Below are 20,712 nucleotides of genomic sequence, written 5' to 3'. Positions count from 1 at the left end.
GGATCCAGGTGGGAATACACACAATTGCATGCTGTACCATAGTTTTGTTTGTTGTTGAAAACTAGTGCATTTGGAGTGAAGAACAGAACTTTGCTCTTCATGCTAATGGATATGACAGCTTGAGGTGGTTTCTTAATGCTGCTGTTCCCCTTTATTGCCTCTCATTTAACAGCTACCCTAAGGTAACTGAGAAGTCTCTAAAGCCTATTAACAGCAGGTGTCATTTGAGGTTAGACATCTGGGTAAAGTAAAGGAACAGAGATACAGCTATAACTCTCCTAACTCATCTAACCTAAGTTCTTCCATGCAATGTGGAAACCATTGTCTGTTCAGCTCACTTTTCTGCTAGATTCTCAAAGCAAGTAGATTAATCCAGTTTAGCTGCTTTTGATTCTATGGGCTCTACACCTAGTGTTCCCGGAGTTCAGCCCCCATGCACAGCAAATGATGGACTTTCCAAACAAATGGTGCTAAGCTTGCAAAATTAGTTTACTACAGGTGCATTGGGTTCTTCAGCATATATGGTTTTCAGCCCATGGACTGCATTCCCTTTAGGCAGGCTTCCAAGGACCACATGCTAGTGCTGGTGATTGTAAATTTTAACTTTGAACTGTAGGTTCTTTCTATCCTACATCCAGGCAAGCAAAGGGCATTATCACTATGCTAGGACACATTTCAGCCAGGCAAAAACACTCAAGCGGGACTGCTAAGGGCTGTGAAGAAGAGTCCTAAGGATTAGATAGTGAGGCTTGGAGGATTGCATTTCGGGCCCGAGCCTGAGTTTTCTTATCTCAGACACACTGCATAATACAGTAGCTCTCATAAAAGCCTGCTTTTATTTGAGTGTAAGATTATGGCTCACATATCCACATTTATGCAGAAGTAAGTCCTACAATGTTCAGCAAAGCTTGTTTACAGCTGAATGTGTTTAGAATTGCAACCTTACTTTTTTTCATTTGTACATTCCCCCACTAATCCCCAACACAAATATGGAAGATAATTTTGCATGTTCAATTTTGTAACAAATGTTTCAAGTTAGGTAGATTATGTGGCAAAATGTTCATATATTTTCTGCATCTAAGTGTGTTTTTGGCATAGGGTGTAATTCAGTGCAGCACTCAGTGGTGTAGGTATGCATGAAATGAGGTCCCCAATCCTCTAGCACAGATTTTAGGGGAAGAGGGAGCCCTGTTGCTTGAATGGATGCCATTCTGCACCCACAACTTATTTTTTAAGACCTCTGGGTGGGATTCAACTCTCTTCCATCAATTGCCTCTTGGCTACATCCATATGGAGGAACATGTGAGAAAACAAACCAGGTTTTATTACAAAAGCACAGTATTAAATATAAAAAAAAACAAGAGACCAACTGGGTCAGGGTCCTAGTCAAAGAAATACTAAAACAAATAATGGATGCAATCCATTAGTTGATCAGAGGCTCCAGGGGGGATACTATAACTCCTATCAAAAACTGAAAATGCTTCCGGCCTTCTGACCCACAACGTAACCTGCAAAAGTCAAAGCAAAAGAGGTACTACTTTATTCTGGCCAGCAATGCCACTGTTCTCTTTTCTGCTTTTAAGTAGGGATGCTTGGTGACTTGTGGCTGTCCACTCTTCTTCAAAGGGAAAGGAAGAAATTCTCAGAAAAAACGAAAAAACAAAGACCAGTATCCCAAGGCACTTAATGTAGAGTGCACTGAGCTAGGGTTTTTGCTACACATGAGCTACACGTCTTGTTTAGATAGGAGAACACAGCAGCTTGGCTTTTTCCATGGATGGTTCATAGCAAGAAAATGGTGCTTGGATGGTGTCCTTACTGAACAGCGGACTGTGGTACCTCTGTTCAGATGATGTAAAACAGAGTTCTACTTCCAACTTCAGCTAGAAACACTAGCACGCTCTTGACATTTTGGCATATTGAAGGCCACTCCAAGACAGTAGCTGCAATGATATTTCAGCTCCATGGTTCTCCAAACCTCTGGTGTTTGGAAGGAAGAGCACGTTGGAACCCTCTTGAATTCTTAGGCACTGTGTGCAGGCTGCAGGAGGTGGATCAATTTCTTACAATGCCTTGATGATGAGGGCCGTGGGCTGCTGTAAGCACTAGTTTGAGGTTTGTTACATGAAAGTGCTTCCAACTTTTCACTTGCTCCGAGTGACACCAGCACCTGGAAAGGAGATTGGGACAGATATATATTGTGCCCTGACATAGCCTATTGTGCTAAGCTATGTAGGGCATTACCACAATTACTTAGAGAAGGCCTGTGTTTTTAATCCTGCCTCTAACATCACTTCCGCATTATCAGGACACATCTACTGCAAGTAATGCACAGCTGATTGAGGAATATGTTATGCTGGGGATGGGACTGAAAACAAGGCCCCCTTTTGAGTAATTACATGGTAACTCCTTCAATGTGAATAACACCGCAATAGGATTCTATAGAGAGCCTCATAACTCCAGTATATCTTCAACGTCTGGTACTGAGAAAGATGTCATTCTGACAGAGCTGTTCAATAGTGGAACAAGCAGACTCCCATGAGAGGTGTTGGACTCTCCTTCCTTGGAAGTTGTTAAACGGAGGTTGGATGGCCACTAGTCACATACAATCTAGTTGAGATTCCTGGATTGTAGGGGGTTGGGCTAGATGACCCTCAGGAACCCTTCCAACTTTATAATTCTATTATTCTTGGGGAACACAGTCATGTTTTCATAGAAAGGGGACTAGCAACTTAGGGTTGTATTCAGTGTACTGTCGGTGCAAGGCCTTTTGGCTGTGCAAAGTAACTCCCCTTCCTCCCTGCATACCCTCTAAGTCTGTTACGGGGCTTCCACAGCCATCCAAAGCAAATTTGGGGAAGGTTTGAGGTGCACAAGAATCAAGGAGAGTTCCATTGCACAAATGCCAATCCTTGCACTAACAGAGCTAGTGCATTGGATACCACCCTTACACATAAAAAGTGATGATTGTAACTAGGTAAAGGAAGAATGAGATCTACTGGTGGGTGACCTAATATAAGCTCAGAGACACTTTGAACCAACAGAAAGTTATCATGGAAAAAAACATCTATTCCTTGAGAACCCAGTGGTGGGATAGTTTGGAGCTCACTTATGCGCAACTGTTTTTGAAAGAATGGAACAGGTTGAGTTATATTGATAACTGCTTATTAAGATGGCAAAGCAAGTCAGGTATCACACACTGACTGTTTGTAAAGTGCTTCTCTCATAGAAAGGAAGGGTCAAGAGAATATGGCAGCTAATAGCAGCAATGAACTCTCAAGCCCGCCCCGCCAACAAGAACCTACCAATGTCATTTTTTTTTTTTTTGCCCCAATGTACAAACCTCAATTCTTGACCAGCAAGCAAAGCTTCATTATCCTCAACAACCATGGCAGGTAACCTTGCAATAAGGCTTCCATTATGCATTGTCAGGAATTAACTGAAGCACAATAAATCTGACTGCTGGTTTATTAGGGCCTGCCCTCAGCTGGCCGAGTCTTTTCCCTCAACAGTTGCTGAACTAATACCTGGTGGATCCTGGGCTGCTGGCCAATAGATCGAAGAGCAATGAGTGCTGCCTCTTGCACAGCTGGCTGCGAATCATGGCAGGCCACATCCAATAGACGACCAGGTACCCTGCTCTGAATCAGCAAATCCTCCAGTTCCACCGACTGGCGGCCCAAGTTGCCCAGTGCTGAAGCTGCATTACAGCGGGTCTTGGCTTGAGGATCACTCAGGAGCTGAACAACCCAAGGGACTGCTTTGCTGAGGGCTGGAGTAAGAGGGCCAGCCTGGTAGGCTGCATTGCCAACAGCAAAGCTGGCTGAGCGTCGCACATGTTCGTCCTCATCCGAAAGGCGTTCCAGCAGATGTTCCAGCAGCCCAATCTGGTCCTGCAGAACCTGAGGAAACCCCTGTCTGTGGCGCAGCAAGTTCCCCAAAAGGCTGCAAGTTTTGGCACGAACCGGGCATTCTTGGTGGCACAGCAGGTGGCTCAGTGGTTGGGAAGCAGAGTCTGAACCACATAGGAGTCTCTGTAGGAAAGGCAGGTGAGCTGGACTGGCCCGAGCTATGTGGGTGAGCAGAGAGAGCAAGTCTGCAGTAAGGGCTACTTGGTCTGATAGCAAAATGGCAGACAAGAAGGCAACAGCATGCTTTGAGGCAGCCACCCCCACCACCTGCTCAATGACTCCCTCGTCGCTCAGCACCAAGTGGCACAGGAGACTCAATGGCAACTCTGTCTCTGAGAAGGGAAGGTGGTGAATGCAGGCCTACAAAGAAAGCAAAAGCAGAATAGTGTCTCAAAGTGTGCATATCAGTATGAAGTTGGCACCAACAAAGTTGTGTTTGTGCAAAAACTTTTGCTTATGCAATGGAACTTCCTTTCCTCACCCTAGCCACAAAATCTATTTGTAGTCTTTCCACAAACTGGACAACTTTGTTGGACATAACTCTGAACCTTTATCATTCTAAAAATGTTTCCCATAAAGGGTAAAAATTCCCTTATGTCTTTATGAGGCTGGCATTTCCATCCCTTCCCCAGCCTACAACCACCTTCAAAAAAGGCATTTGGTGCCTCATTTTATGAAAAGCAGTTTTTTGAGTGCATCCACATAAGCACAACCACCATGAATCAGGATGAAAGGCATTGCTTTGTGTGGAGCAGGACAACTGGTCTGGCTAAGGCAGAGTCTGCATCCTTGGGAGAAGTGGGGAACGAGAGGTAAGATCCTTCCCCCTGGCTTCACTTTTCTAGTGCTTAGACGACCAACATGAGAAAAGCTTTACCTGGAGTAACCGTGCAGGGATTTCAGAGTCCCTTAGACCTGTTGTGATAAGCTCTAAAGTTTCAGGGTCCATGTCCAGAGCAAAGGGGAAACAGAACAGCTGGCAAATTTGGAGCACAACAGCTGACACCAGCTCTGGGTCACCATCCTCTTGCATCTGCCTGGAAGAGGGAGGAAAGCCGTCATAGTGAAGTATTACCTTCCAGCTGTAAGTATATTTGGGCTGCAATAGTAAGCTCCAGATGCTTGACTGAAACAGCCTAGTGAAACAATATCTATTAGTAACCATGCCACAATAGCAGTAAGGGGAGATTTGTTGCTCAATATGCATATTTTGCATGCAAAATGTCCCAGGTTCAATCCCCATAAGGGGCCGAAAAAGAAGACTCCAGTCTGAAACCCTGGAGAGCCTCTTATCTGTCAAGTGTAGACAATAAATGAAAATGAGGTAGACTAATAGTCTAACTTGGTATAAGGTAACATTCTATATTCCATCTGCCCTGCCCTGGCCTTCAGTCATTACATGGTGCTTTTAAGGGATGTCTTGAACAAAAAGTTAATTGCTCTGAGCCAAATCACTGTTTTTCATAAAATAAGCAAATATGCTCTTTTATAGATATGTTGCACCAAGCAGGGCACGGGTAGCCCTGTGGTCTAAACCACTGAGCCTAGGGCTTGCTGATCAGAAGGTTGGTGGTTCGAATCCCCGCAATGAGGTGAGCTCCCATTGCTCAGTCCCAGCTCCTGCCAACCTAGCAGTTCGAAAACACATCAAAGTGCAAGTAGATAAATAGGTACCGCTCCGGCGGGAAGGTAAACAGCGTTTCTGTGCGCTGCTCTGGTTTCACCAGAAGCGGCTTAGTCATGCTGGCCACATGACCCAGAAAAACTGTCTGTGGACAAACGTCGGCTCCCTTGGCTTAACTGTCAGGGGTCCTTTAACTTTTTTGTGTTATACCAAAGCAGAAATAGGCTTAATGTGCACACCTTATTTTGACTGTAATTTTTGGAATTAGGAATCAAATACATTGGCGAAGTTTGGAAAAGGGCAAGGAATAAGGTGTACATAGGGATGCTATAATAAGAAGCTGAAACTGAGGAGAGTTTGGGAGATATGCAGAGCACAACTAGTGCCTCTTTCTAACCTAATCTAATCCAGTGGCCTGCTCAATAAAAACCTTTACGGACAAGTATAATCCTAAAATCTTCATCTTTAATATGAAAACAAAGGTTGTTAGAAAGCCAGATTCAGCTGCATGTATCCGGAACATTCCTGAGATTGAACAAAGGGACACAGAAGGTTGCATATCATCCACTTCTGCGTCTTGGGGCAGCTTTCTTGCTGAAAATGGGAGTTGGTAAGAAGGGGAGGAGCTAGACCAAAATCAGGTTTGAGGGAGACTCTATTGCTGTGCTGTGTTTGGGCAAATGACAAGTATGTTTCTATGCAGCAGCCCCCTGCCCTCGTCCCACTCTAGCAGCATTTAGTTTACTTCCTTCTATAGCTCAGCCCCGGATTTATCACTCACGTTTGTGCCAAGTAAGTCAGGAAGTCAGGTTCAAGCAGCTTGCTCAGGGTTGCCATCATGACCCCATTGGGTTGGCCCAGCTGGAGAAGGCACTGGTGAGGCTCTCGTGTGAAGATGAAGAGGGCTAAGCTGAGGAAGAGCAAGGTTCCTACAGCAGGGAAAGCACGAGTGAGTACCGCTTAGCCACCTATTCAATGTCTCCTTGCCTTTCCCAATCGGAGAGGTGACTGCCAGAACCAGGCCTGGCACCATGGAAAGACTGTGAGCATCCTTATATACAGCCTCACCAAGACGAACCACCTCAGCTCTGTCTTCTGACACATAAATAGCAAGAGAAGACGCCCAAGAGGCAATTTGGGGTGGTTCTTACTAAAGGAAAAGCCACTTTGTACCTTGTGGTGAGATGAGGTTCCAGTATGGCTCTGGTGCCTGCTGGCCAGCTCTTGGGGTGTCTCCTTCCATCAGTGGCTCCTGAGAAGTCAAGTGGAGCACCATGGCAAAGCGATGCCACACGATGCCCCAGAGTTCGGAGGTAGCAAACTCCCGCACTACTGCTGCATCTCCCTGACAGAAGAGGAACAAGCCCCAGAGCAGTGAGATGGGAGCCTAAACACCCTATTCTGCATTGCAGCTCAGGGATTTGGCTCATCGGAGACACCTTAATTCCATGGATGCTCCCTCTGTAGCCTGACAGACCTAAACCCTTTCTGACTGGACCTCTCTTCCCACCTGTATCTAAAAAGCAGGAAGCTGGGCGTCCACAAAGAGGAACTGCTGCACATAACTCAGCTGATATGCCCAGAAAGGGCAGGGACTTAACTGCCCTCCCCATTTTGCTAGGGAATTTAAGGTCTTCATCACCACCAACTGCAACATATATTTTCAAAGATGGAACAGGGTTAATCCTGGAGAATCCTAAGACACTGCTTTTATTACATTTTAGCTATTATAATATATTTTAATTGGGTGGAAGCAAACTTCTAGTCCATAAGAGGGAAAAAACAATGTGGTGATATGCAGGTGGCTATAGGTGAGAATTTGGCTGGAGTTTCTTCACACGCACAAATATACATACACAGCAAATTGTAGATAAGAATAGTGCAATGTCCTCAACAGTATTTTTGTAACTTTCAAATTCTGTAGAAAGAACTGAGCCACCTAGCCAGAAAATATGCTTGGAAATTATCATAGCTGTATAACTATGTTAGCAAATTGGGTTGTTTAGGTCCAGTTCTAGACTGTACTGTCTTTATCTCAGTGTTACCCAACCTGGTGCCCTCCAGATGTTTGGAACTCCACCTCCCATCAGCCCCAGTTAAGTATAGATTAGAAAATGGTTGGGGTGATGACAATTGTGGCCCAAAACATTGAGGATGCCAGGTTGGGGAGGGCTGCTGCGTCCTTTGACCCAAAGTGGCCCTTCCAACTTCCAAGGAAGTCCATGAACAGACAGGACAGCACCTGGATGAGAGCCAGTTCCCTACTGCCAAGAGCTGAGGGGCTACACACACGGCCTTGGCGGAATTAAGCAGGCCATTTCTTACCCTACCCATTCTGCTTCACCTAACAGCAAATACTTTCTCTAATACCTCCTGGATCATTTGTGTACATCCTCTTGAGCAGCCTTTGCCAACCAGGTGCCCCCAGATGTTAGACCATAACTGTTTGTTGGACCACATGCTGGCTGGGGCTGATGGAAATTACAATCTAGCAACAGCTGGAGGTCACCAGGTTGGCCAATGCTGCTCTAAAGAATGCAAGGGAGCTGCTTGGTGGGGCATGAAGTCATACCTGGCTTAATAGCTGCAGCATCAAGAGCAGGAGCCCATCATAGAAGCCAGCTCCCATGGGAGGTGGCAGGCATAGCTGAAAGACACCAAGAGAAAGGACTAGACCTGAGACAGTGACCTCAAAGTCAGCCACTATATGGCATGACAAGCATGACACAGCTAGTGGCCTATGTGTCCTGATTTGCCCCTGTCTGCCTGGAGCTGGTTTCTTACCTCTGCAGGTTCTGTGAATACAGTAGCTATAACGGCCATGGCTTCCTCTTGCCTGATCATCACAGCAGCGCCATTTTGAATGAAGTATGTCAGCAGCAATCCTGCAGCACTCTGCATAAGACAGAGAGACCCCTCTGTGTGCAGGAATGGCCAGAATGCCTTCTTTACTTGCACTGGATGCAAATCTAGTTATTAGACTCCCCGCAGGAATGGCAATGCTGCTTTCTCCTTCATAGTCTACAGAAGTCCAACTCCGATACCTCTGGTATGACAGGGTAACAGGCAGACCATTTCTTTGCAGTCCAGATGTATCTAGTACACATTTGTGGGAACAGTGGGATACCTCTTTTTCACAGCTTGTGAAGCTCTGTCTACAATACCTCCAACTGTGTGAGGGAAGATAACTGTTTGGTCCTTTCCTTGACCTTAGTGAGAATCCATCACTCGCCATCGGGTGCAGTGTGGAAGAGTTTCTCGTGAGTACAAACCTACAGCTGGGGCTACTGACAATCAGATTACACATATGGGGTAAAAGAATCTATATAGACAGTTCTAAACTCTACCCTGGAGTAGATATTACTCACTAGAACAGAGGTAGCTGTTGCATGGTTGAAAAGAGCCATGGCTTCCTTCAGCACTATTTCAGACCTAAACCACAATCAAAGAAATAGCAGCATTAGAAGGATGAAGCAACGGATGCCAAGGCCCTCACCTTCAAAGCTAGCAATACTTGCCAGACACTTAAGTGTGTGCCTGGAAAAGGAACGGCAGCCGAAAACTAAGGCTGGGGCTGCACTGTGGCTCAAAAAAATGTGGTTATGTTATGTAGCAGCTTCAGTGGAATCCTAAAAACCAGTAATTTCATTTTCTAAATATAAAAAAAAACTTCTTGGCAGCATTGTTGCTCACTGCTGGGTACTTTCTGCTTCAGACTAAGAAACCATCAGTTCAGCATGGCTTACAGTCACCAGAAGTCTAGTCCTGAACACAGGTGCCAGTTCTCTCCTTATGTATACTCTGTGTAAATAGCTGGGAGGCTATTGCTACTGGGCCCCACTTTGGGCAAGCTGCTCCTGAGTTTAGGACAGCTACAGCAAACATTAAAAGAGTGTAGTGGGAGGGATGTATCTGCTTACAGAGCACAGTGAAGCACCATTGTACATCTTCCTGCAAAACATCTCTTGGACTGGCACGTTTTGCGATGGGGCATATCCCTCAAATCCAGGGTTGTGTCAAGCGCCTCCCCATTTTAGCACTGACTCTCCTTAAAGGTAAAGGTACCCCTGCCCGTACGGGCCAGTCGTGTCCGACTCTAGGGTTGTGCGCCCATCTCACTTAAGAGGCCGGGGGCCAGCGCTGTCCGCAGACACTTCCAGGTCATGTGGCCAGCGTGACAAGCTGCATCTGGCAACGCCGTTTACCTTCCTGCTACTAGGCGGTCCCTATTTATCTACTTGCACCCAGGGGTGCTTTCGAACTGCTAGGTTGGCAGGCGCTGGGACCGAGCAACAGGAGTGCACCCCGCCGCGGGGATTCGAACCGCCGACCTGACGATTGGCAAGTCCTAGGCGCTGAGGTTTTACCCACAGCGCCACCCGCGTCCCCCTGACTCTCCTTACTTCTTGCCAATCCACACAACTCAAGTTAAGTCTCTGCGAGCCCTTTCCCTTGTTCCCAAGCAGTCAAGGCAAGAATATGAACGGTGCCAAAGCAACAACACTTACTGAGGTGGGAGGATCTGTAGCTGGAGGAGCAGGAGGGAGAAGAGTCTCAGTGAGGCTTCAGCTGCCTGTACTTGTGCCACTTCAGTCAGTGGGACCTTTCAAAGAGACAAGGCTCAGTCCTGAAACACTGGCCCCATAAACCATCACCTTTCCATCCCATATCCACTCCTAAGAGAAGCTACCCAATGTTCCTCTCACAATGTTTTGCTCTAAAACCATGGTTATCTCAGTGCCCCTCCCCTGCCCATGCCAATCATGTTGGAACACCTCTCCTGTTTCCACACCATCCTTTCCCTGATAGTTTCCAGTTCCTTGCTCATTAACTCTCAAACCCCAGCATCTCTGATTAAATAAGGATCAGGGAGCAGGTTGACGAGAAAGACCCCCTGACTGAGACCAGGGAAAGACACTTCCAGTCAGAGTGGACAATATCAGATGGGAAAATAGTTTGACCTGGTAAGAGGCAGCTTCCTTTCTCCCCCACCCCACCTTCTTAGGGCTGAGACTTTGCATGTGCTCATGATGAGGCAGTTCTCTTTGCAGTTTCAGAATAAAAAAATACCTTGCCTTGCAGGGCACAAATCAGGGAGCTCAGCCTTTCTGGATTTGCTAAGCGATGGCACAGAGTCAGACTGACATGGCAACAGGCATACAGGACCTGGGTGATGGAAATGCAAAGCAATATCAGACCACTGAGACATCATCACTTTCTTCCCAAGTGAGGAGGGAAAAGGGAATGCATTAAGGCATGTTGCCTCCAAGGATAAGATGCCCTGGGCACCAATTCCCCGACTCCCAGAGAAGCAAAGGGAACATGGGGAGATGCATTACCTTCATCCCATTGAGAGAAGAGGCAGAGCGCTCAATTCCTGAGAGAAGACTTGGAAGCAGGTCATTATCTTTCTCAATGAGCTTCTGGGCTATGTGCTGAGAGATCTGCAATGGAAATCCCTTGCCTTCAGTGCTAACACCATTATCATTTTCCACCACTTGAGGGAGCAATATAGCCAACTTCTCAGAAACATAAATGCCAATAAGACTCCCACCTGCTTTTTGGCCTTATGACATGTGCTGTGCCCTCCTGGGATGCCGCAGGATGCAGCTAGGGCTGCAGTAGAGGCAACTGCCAAGTGTTCACTCCACTCTTGCACTGCCTTTGCTTCTTTGGGGAACACTGTTGGGGTTGGGGAGCAAACAGAATACACCAAGTAAGGTTAAATACACCAACTGGAAGTGGAACAGAAATGCCACTTACAGTGATATTATCTATTATTGTCTACTTTTATTTGTCACTTTTTTGCTCAAAGTGGACCCAAATGCATCCTCCATATAAAAGGGAGGTCTACTACATCCATCCTACCTTTAAACCATCAAATTAAGAGTGAAAAGCCTGGGTAAAAGAAACATTTTTGCCTGGTGCATAAAAATAGAGATGACACTAGGCTTGCCTCTCTGGGCAGAGCACTCCATAATTAGGCAGCCACCACTGAAAAGGCCTGTTTTCATAGAATTGTAGAGTGGGAAGGGACCCCAAGGTTCATCTAGTCCAACCCCTGCAATACAGGAATCTCAACTAAAGCATCCATGACAGATGACCATCCAACCTCTGCTTAAAAACCTCAAAGGAAGGAGAGTCCACAACCTCCCAAGAGAGACCACTCCACTGTTGAACAGCTCCTACTGTCGGAAAGTTCTTTCAGATGTTTAGTCTGGAATCAGGAGGCATTTTGCATTATCCCAAAATGCAGTCAGATGGGCACATTCTCCACAGCATTTGTTACCTTCCTGAGCTGGCTGCTTACAGCTAGCCTCGTGGCAGAGCACATCCAGAAGGCGGTGATGCTCCTCAAACAAGCTGGTGTAAAAGGGAATGGAGATGGATGGGCAGGCACAATCCATGCTCTCACACAAGTGGGTGAAGCACTGTAAGGATAAGAGACAAGGGATGCTGTTGCAGTGAGGATAGTATAGGTCTGGGAGTTGTGGGGAGCCTAGAGCAAGAGTGGGGAGACTTTTTCAACCTGAGGCCCGCATTCCCTTCTGGGCAACCTTCCAGAAGCCATATGCTATGCTGTATGTAGCCAAAGACAAAAGAGGGCACAGAAATGAATGTACTACAAATATGTTATATATTTTGGGGTGTAGGAACAATAGCTGCTCCTCATCTTTGAAAAAGTCAAACTCTGGGTTGGAACCCATTTCTGTCCCAAGCCTTAAAACACACAGGTTCCAGGGGTAGGCAGGGAGAAGTGAACATTAAATTGAGAAGAAAACTGAATTAAATTTAATATAGTTTCCCTTAAATTAAATTTAATGAAATTAAATTGAGCATTAAACATTAAAGGGATGCTGAAGGGAGAGGGAGAGAGACTGAGACAAGATGGAGATGAGTAGACCAGGAGATAGGAGGCTTCAAAGGGACCCTTACCATCAGGCTTTGTTCTCGCAGCCTGCTCTCTTGGTCTGTGGGCTGAACCAGCAGTGCAGGTAACAGGGCAAGGAAGCGACTGGCAGAACTGTGGAATGCCTGCAAACTAGAGAAGTATCTGTGTTTATAGGTTCAACATAGAAACTTAGCCTTGAAACATGGCAGTGAGCTCAACACAGGCACTCAGATTCTCCCTTTCTTTGGCCAGTACTGTATAATTGTGTAATGCTCAGAACCTGTATGATGACAGGTAACTAGGGACATTATATGCCATTTCCAGTTCTCAGACTAAATAATGGCACAAGGCATCAGAGTGTGGAATGAAACTGCTTCTTTTTGGTATTTACTGTATTCATGCACACTGTGCTTTAATTTTGCCTACTCCCATACTGCTGACAACATAGCATAATTCACCTTCATATTTCATCTGCCATGAAAGTGTCTTACCTTTGCTTCTTTCCACTCTGCTGTCGGTTGAAATCACTGGCAAAGTAGGCTGACAGGACAGCGATTAAGTCTATCAGTAGGGTGATGTACCAGGGCTGCTGTGGGATAGAGAGAGAGGAATGTGTTCTTGGAGCTGGATTCGACCTGGTTGGGTGCCCCATAGAAAGAACCAGTAATCAAGAACTACGGGAATCATCTGCCAAGGTAAGAAGAATGGGAGGAGGAGGAAACTAACAGAGTTCTGAGTAAAGTGGGTTGAATTCTGTGCCAAATTTAACCTTTGTACAGATGCACAGAATCTGTAGAGGAAAGACTGTTTTCCATTACAGTGTAAACTCCATGCGGCACAAAATTTGGGATCAAAGAATGAGGCTTTTAAATAATCTCACCAATAAATGTTTTTAGTTCCCAGAGTTATCCACATATATGTTAAACATGCTGGTATCAGCTGTGGTAAGGTCAGACACCCTCGAGGTTTCAAGTAATCAGGTGATAAAGTTACTCAGCCAAGCCCTCGGTTCCTAGCCCCTTGTCCGCCATTCATACCTCCTCTTCTTCCTAGCTGCTTATGATTCTTGTCAAAATATTCCAGATTCTGCAGAACACTCTAACAGTGCTTTTAACCTTGTGCAAGTTAAATACTTTTACATAATGAACCTTCTTTTTTAAAAAAAAATCCAAATACTATATGCCTAGTTTGGATTATAGTCCAATAAGAAAAAGGTCCAAATAACAGCCTGCTATGCACCTAGACGCTTTAACTCTTCAAAATGCAAATGCCCGACATGGTGTCCCCCAGATAATGTGGTCATCATCCCTGACCATTGGCCATGCTGGGAGGGAGGGAGTTGTATTCTAAAGCATCTGGAGGGCACCACGTTGGCTACCCCCTGTTTTGGCGAATGCCTCTTCTCTACCTGCTTGATGTTGATACTCTCCAGGATACTTCCCGCTAGCTCCACAAGGAAGTGGGATAATCCTGTGTCACTGCAGAAGTTGTACAACAGCTCCATGTCACAGCGGGTACCTAACAAGTTGCCAATAACATGGAGGGCAGGGCGAAGATGGGAAGCTCCCTCCAGCATTCCCTCCAGCACCTGTATAAGGAAAAGGGGTAAATGTACATAGGACATACAACTCGTCCCCATACAGGGCAAGAGTCATGGCAGAAACAGAGACCTTCCCCACACCAATGCCTAAAGTGCTCTAGAAACACCATACAAACTACTGATTCCACAGTCACTCTGTCTTCAACAGCATCACAGGACACTCTCGCCATCCCAAAATTCATCCATGAGATGTTGCTCCCAACTAAAGAGTTAATGACATGCCCAGCTTCCTTTCTAGGATCCACACATTTTTATAAGACCTCTATACCCTGTCAATTCTTAAGAGTCTCCATCTTTCCAAGCTGTCCCTAGTCTCTATGTATGTGGCTCATCATGTACTAGCTGAAAGGCCAAAACTACCAAAGGAATTCAACAAGGAAAGAGTGTTTCCACCAGTTTCTTTCCTCTTGTCTCTGTAGGAAATCTCGCTTAGCTTCTGAAGGACATACCCAGCATACAGCAAACATACCGTGTGTGTGTGTGTGTGTGTGTGTGTGTGTGTGTGTGTTTAGCCCTTCCCTACAACTCACCTGCTGACCAGAATCCTTGAGTCGGGCATGGATGCGCTGCACAAAAGCAGGGTCTCCCAGAAGGCTCAGTGGGGCACTCAGCTGCACATGGGCAGGATCTGTGGCATCTATCAAGTGCTGCCACTCCTCATCGCTATCCAACTCCTAAGAGGCAAGAGTGAGTCAGTGAGGACCGCCACCATCAGAAAGCCAAGAAAGTACTTCCTTGCAACTATTCAAATGACTGTGGTACCTGGCCATGCACTCACCTCAGTCTCCAGATCCACAGTGTCAATGCTCCGTCTGCCTCGTGCTTCTGCTCTGCCACTTTCTGGCCTCAGCTCTGGGAATTCCCGTTCGTAATCCTGTGTGATCCGATTCTCTCTGTCCATGAAGAAGAGGGATGAGAGGCTGAAGGCAGGCTACACAGCAATGAAATGTTCTCACCCCAGCTTTGGTTTTCTCTTGTAAAGGACCCCTGGACGGTTAAGTCCAGTCAAAAGCGACTAGGGAGTGCAGCACTCATCTCGCTTTCAGGCCGAGAGAGCCAGTGTTTGTCCGCAGACAGCTTTCCAGGTCATGTGACCAGCATGACTAAATCGCTTCTGGTGCAACGGTACACCGTGAAGAGTGCCAGAGAGCACAGAAATGCCATTTACCTTCCCACCGCAGTGATACCTATTTATCTACTCACAATGGTATGCTTTCAAACTGCTAGGTTGGCAGAAGCTGGGACATATATATGTCAGCTAATTCAGTTGTTTCCAGTGTTGTCTTGGTCATTTGGTATTACTTAGAGCAACAGTATCTCTATCTGAAAATCCTGCAAGCTGGAACTTACGTTTCTATGTATAACTTTGTCCAGAGCTGTTTTGCTGAGCCTATGACTTCTACAGCAGTAAAAGATTTGGACCTTACTCTGATTCTGTGTGGTGTTTGGTACTGCCAGCTTTAGATCCACACTTCCCTTGCACATGTATCATATGCCACATTCCCAACAAAATAAAGGCATTTAAACTCCTTCTTCTCACCGAGGTGTGGGGGAAGATTCCTTTTGCTCCCACTCCATTCCCTTTCCTCCAAGGCTAGGGTGCCTCTGTTCTCCAGTGCCAGGAGCTTCTCGATTCGCTTCTCTGGGATCTGTCTGAGCAAGGCAGGCTTTGCGTGTGTGGCTCTGGACCCCCTTGGGGGTTTCTTCCTTAAACGAAGCCCTGGATTTCCCCATCTCCTGTAAGAAGTCAAGCAACACAGGATGATTCTAATGGACCGGACCCCACCATACCGTAAGTCGCATTGCCAGCAATGGTACTACCTGCCTCTCACCTTTCTCCGAGCCTCCTGGGCCATCTTCTGCCGTGCTTTCCTCAAGATCTTTGACTGGCCACTGTGAGGGGCCAGCGAGTGTGTCTGCTGCTCTTTCAGGGCCTGCAGTTCAGGAGGCAGTTTGCTGGTGAAAGGGCTGGTAATGCCTTGATCTGCTGTGTCATCAATCACTGCAAAAGAGAAGGTTCATGTCGGTGCCTGGGCTTTCTTGAATCGGGCTCTGTAAGGAAAGGCAGATGCAGGAGACAGATGGGGGGAAATTACAAGTAAGCATGGCAGCTGGTACTCACCAGTGACCCGCCCTGCAATGAAGGGGTGATAGAGTAACTCTGGCCAGGACAGGCGCTGCCGAGGGTCTTTCATCAGGAGGCCTTGCAAGAAGCTCTACACAGTAATGAGAGATGGTCACTTGCACATCCTCACACTACTTATAGTCTATAACCCCAGCTGCTAATTTTACAAGGAAAACTTTGGAGCCAATGAAATTTCTTGGTCGCTGTGGGAAGAGTCTATTCAATCCATGCATACAAAAAGCACATTTTCCAGAATGTTCCCATTTTTTTCATTTTTAAGTTTCTAGCTCTGAAGATTACTGAAAAAAGTCTTGCAAACATGGCTGCATATTCTGCCTTAAGAAAGAAACCTGGTGGCCCCAATACTACCAAAACATGTTTGCACACAGAGCTACATTCCTTGGCACAGATGTAGCAATGTGGTGTTCTTCAGACATTGTGGACAACATTTCCCTAACCACTGGCCATGCTGGCTGTGGCTGATGCAGTCAAAATTATTGGGGGGCATCCCTGCCTTAGCAAGTACACTCATCTCAGTCTAATCCCCACAGGGAGTGGGGTAGGATAAGGATTGGAGAATGCACTTAAAAGCTGCATTCCTACCTTTCAGACATACACACCAACAGTGTGAAAGAGGCCAAGTGGCATGAGTGAACAAAATCTAAGGCGTTCAAGCTTCTAAGGAGAGAACAAACTCAAACCACAGATACATACAGTGTAATGCCAGAGATACAGATAGCTGAATTTGAGTCATGGGAAACTCAAAAGTATAAGCTTTTAGAGCAAAATATATCTCTTATGGCCCTTAGTAGGGCAATCTATCTTACAGGGCTCTTGTGTGTGGATAAAATGAGACTAAAGAAGCAATGCATCTAAACCTGCCCTGAGATCACTGGATGGAGTGGGGAAGGCATTTAAGTACAGTTACCTTGAAGTTGGGGCTCATGTTTTTTGGCCACTTGATGGGGTCCTTGATGATCAAGCTCACCAACTGGAAGATGCTGTTGGTGTAGAAGGGTGGTGTCCCCACACACAGCTCATACAGAATGCATCCCACTGACCAGAGGTCAGCTGTGTGGTCGTAGGGTTTCTCTTCCACTAGCTCAGGTGCCATATAAAGTGGCGTGCCTTTTATAGATGTCAGCACCATGGTGTGAATACTCATTGCACGGGCAAACCTTCCCAGGAAAGAAAGAAGACAACTGAGACCTTTCAGTAATGAGACCAGAGATTGGTTGGGGAGATCAGTTCTTAACGTACCTACCCAAAGTCACAGAGCTTGATCACTCCTCCTTTCCCAAGAAGGATGTTTTGGGGTTTCATGTCACGGTGCAAGATTCGGTGGGAATGCAGATAATAGAGTGCCGAGACCAACTGAGAGGCAATATCTTGCACCTGAAAGAAAATGACAACTCTGATACTTTGCAAAGCCCATTTAATCCTGTAGGGATGCTCCACATCTCCAGCACAAAACTTCAATTCCCTTTTGTTATCTTTGCTGATGCCCCTCAATTGTGAATCACAAGTCCTTCCCCAACACACAGAAATCTACTTGTATTATCCTAAGACAATTAGATCTATTTTTATCCTTGAGGGCAGCAGAGAGCAAGCATTTCCACTCTTCTATGTACCCTTCAGGTATTTGAAGACTGCAATCATGTCCATCTGCTGCTAGACTTCTCTTCTCCAGATTCAACGCTAGTTCAAAACACATATGTTTACTCAGGCATCACTTGAAGTGTGACTCCAGATATTCTTATTTATTTAGGGCTGTAGCTCAATGGTAGAGGTTTGCATACAGAAGGTCCCAGGTTCAATCCTCAGCATCTCTAGATAGGACTGGCAATGTCCCTTGTCTAGAACACTGGAAAGTCACCTCCAGTCAAAGCAGACATAACTGAGCTAGATGAACTAATGGTTTGACTCAAGGCTTCCTATCTTCTTATTAATAATCATGGTGAATTTTATACTGAGTTTGTAATGTTTTATGGTTTATTGTGTTTTTATATTGTACCACATGCCACTTTTGATATTCCAATCTGAGCAATATATAAATTGGTGAAAAAATATTAATAAACAAAAAGACATACCCACTTCCTTAAACCTTTCCTTGATTTAATCTGTTCTAATATCATCCCTGGTATCAAATTCAAAGGGATGGGTCTCTAGTTTCTCAGATCATCTTTTTTAAGATTGGGACTGTCTTGTAAGCACCTCAGTCACTATTCCAGGAGATGTAACAGGTTCATGTCAAAGTACACAGCTGGAGAATTTATGGCCTAGCAGAGACCGACACCTACCCACACTCCAGCTACTCTCCCATTCCAGGAGTCATTTATCACACTGAATCCCCACTCACTCTTCTGGTCATAGTTACCTGCTCCTCAGGCAAGTTCCCATCATCCTCAAGGATCTGAAAAAGCTCCCCTTCCGCATAATCTGTCACTACTACAACCTGAAGGAGATAAACAAGACCAGAATGCCAATGAGAACATTTTCAAAGGTGGGATACTTGTGAGTAGGGAATGACAGTATGACTAAGCTCTCTGTACTGTTTGAAGCCAACAGGAAACCACCATCAAAAGAAGTGTGTGCAACAGCTACCAACACCTTTTTATTTGACTGATGAAGGTCCCTATGGAGAGCTCCAAACTCTAAGTGTGTTGGGACACTCTTTGGATAATGTCATTCTGCTGATAGTTCTTGGCAGGTTAATTGCCTGATGCAGCCTCATGAACCAATAGGCTTGACATGGCAATCCACACTTCTACAGACAAGATGTGTAATTTAGATAGCTGTTACCAAAATGGCTAAATTTTAATTCACTCCTCCTAGGTACTCATTGGGACATCTGGAGAACACCATATAACCTAAACTTCATCAAACAAAATGTAGCCATTTTCAGGCCTTTCTGCTTCTTGGGGGACTTTCCACAGAGCCAGGAAGACACCATTTTCTTCTTCACCTCCCACACTTAAAAAGGACCCCCAGCAAGTCCCTTACCTCTTTATCAGTCTCAAAACTGTCAAGCATCTGGACAATGTTGGGATGATGAAGCCCCCTCATGATCTCAATCTCTCGCTGCAAATTCTTCAGCTCTTTCTGTGAGCGACCCACTTTGGGGATAAACTTCAAGGCCACCACCTGCCAAATAATAATAATAATAATAATAATTTTAAAAGGCTGGAAAGGTGTCATACACTACTTTCCCCTCTGTCTGTCCCTGAAAAACTCATTGTGAAACAATGACCACTGCAGGCTCAGGAACAGGAATATAGCAATCTTTGGAAACAACTCTCCCTAAATTAACTCTCTTGCCTGTTGATGAGGTCCATCCCCCTGTTCCCTTGTGCTCTTACCTGTGCACTGTATTTGCGACGCCCCTTGTACACTCTTCCAAAAGAGCCTTCGCCAATCATCTCCAAGACATGATACTTCTCCATTATGGGAATGTGGGGAGGGGTGGGTATTAATCTGAAAGGGCAGAGACAAGAGATTAAGCTACACACGAACAGTAAATGAAAAATGTAAGCACAATGGCAAAGCATGTCAATTCACAATACCATTTTGCAAAATTATTATTATTATATTTGTATACCTCCCTTCATGTGAAGATCCCAGGGCTGTTTACAACAGAAAAATGCAAAATAAGCATACAAATCATGCACATGTGGTCAAAACCAAGAAGCAAAAAGGAAAACGGGAGCAAAGCAGTCAGAAAAGGTTGGGGAAAGGGGAGTAGACTCTAGCAAAGCCAATATGACATGCATATCAGGCAAACCGCTCTAAAGAGGGGTCCCAGATCTCAGAATAGTTGTGCTTTTTGCATCTCCAGGCAAAATGCATGAGATGCATGACAAGAAAGCTCTCCAACCAAGGAGCTATTGGAGGAGATATCAAGTCCTTGCAATGCTGTAAAACCAATCGCTTAACCACCAATAAAGTATGCAAGTTCCAGGACATTAGGATATAACAGAGCCATCCATGACCATCCAAATATTTCAGGGACAGTCTCATAACCGAAAAAGAAGCCAATGCAAGGCATGTTTTTAATGCTTCCCAAGAAAAAAGTTAAGGCACCCCTGGTCCAAAGTGCCCCATCAGGAGTCCCTCAACACACACAGTCTTTTTAGCCATCTTTTTTTTGCCTGCACAACTCTCCGAATCCCTTCTGCTATACTGTATAAAGTCCTCACCCGGCCACGGCGTCTTGAGGAGCCTCCTAAGGCGACGATCCTAGGCCCACTTACTTAGGAGTAAGCTCCACAAAAGTGAAATGGGGCAGAGAAATGAACACAAGGTCGGGCTGTGAGCTGCAGCCCGACAACGGCTCCTTCGCCTCAGCCTCCTCCTTCCAGGTCAATCCAGGGGAAGGGCAGAGGCACCCACGTCCCACCCGGCTCGTCTGACAAAGCCTTTGCCGCGCTGAGCCCCGGCGGGGGCCGTTGGAACCCGGCGGCTCGAGAGTAGGGCCGGGCGGTGCGGGGCGGGGCGGACGGAGACTAGTTATCAGCGCAGGCCCCGCGCAACGGCGTCTCCCGGCTGTTGCCTAGCAACAGC

General features: G+C 45.9%; 1 protein-coding gene across 2 annotated transcripts; it reads right to left on the bottom strand.

Moving 5' to 3' along the window:
* Positions 1–1,303: 1,303 nt before the first annotated feature.
* On the bottom strand, positions 1,304–20,711 carry STK36 (serine/threonine kinase 36). Of its 2 annotated transcripts, none has more exons than XM_083444802.1 (27): positions 20,349–20,711; positions 19,512–19,626; positions 19,156–19,296; positions 18,530–18,607; positions 17,417–17,547; positions 17,081–17,330; positions 16,150–16,243; positions 15,860–16,029; positions 15,568–15,764; positions 14,806–14,920; positions 14,558–14,701; positions 13,836–14,015; positions 12,919–13,016; positions 12,472–12,577; positions 11,825–11,966; positions 11,090–11,217; positions 10,875–10,979; positions 10,606–10,701; positions 10,044–10,138; positions 8,904–8,967; positions 8,320–8,430; positions 8,108–8,182; positions 6,709–6,880; positions 6,317–6,464; positions 4,789–4,948; positions 3,528–4,271; positions 1,304–2,170 (listed from the first exon to the last, which is right to left on the bottom strand). In XM_083444802.1, exons 2-27 carry the CDS (start codon positions 19,593–19,595, stop codon positions 2,024–2,026), a joined length of 3,975 nt encoding a protein of 1,324 aa, XP_083300928.1. In that variant the 5' UTR covers positions 19,596–19,626; positions 20,349–20,711; the 3' UTR covers positions 1,304–2,023. The 2 variants fall into 2 exon arrangements, with proteins under 2 accessions (XP_083300928.1, XP_083300929.1); XM_083444803.1 differs by having other exon boundaries at positions 20,403–20,610.
* Position 20,712: the final 1 nt, after the last annotated feature.

Source organism: Podarcis tiliguerta, assembly GCF_965153285.1.
Source record: "Podarcis tiliguerta genome assembly, chromosome: 1".
In the NCBI taxonomy this organism is placed as follows: Eukaryota; Metazoa; Chordata; class Lepidosauria; order Squamata; family Lacertidae; genus Podarcis; species Podarcis tiliguerta.
The sequence above is the reverse complement of the archived record's forward strand: the minus strand, read 5'-3'. Positions and strand labels throughout refer to the sequence as shown.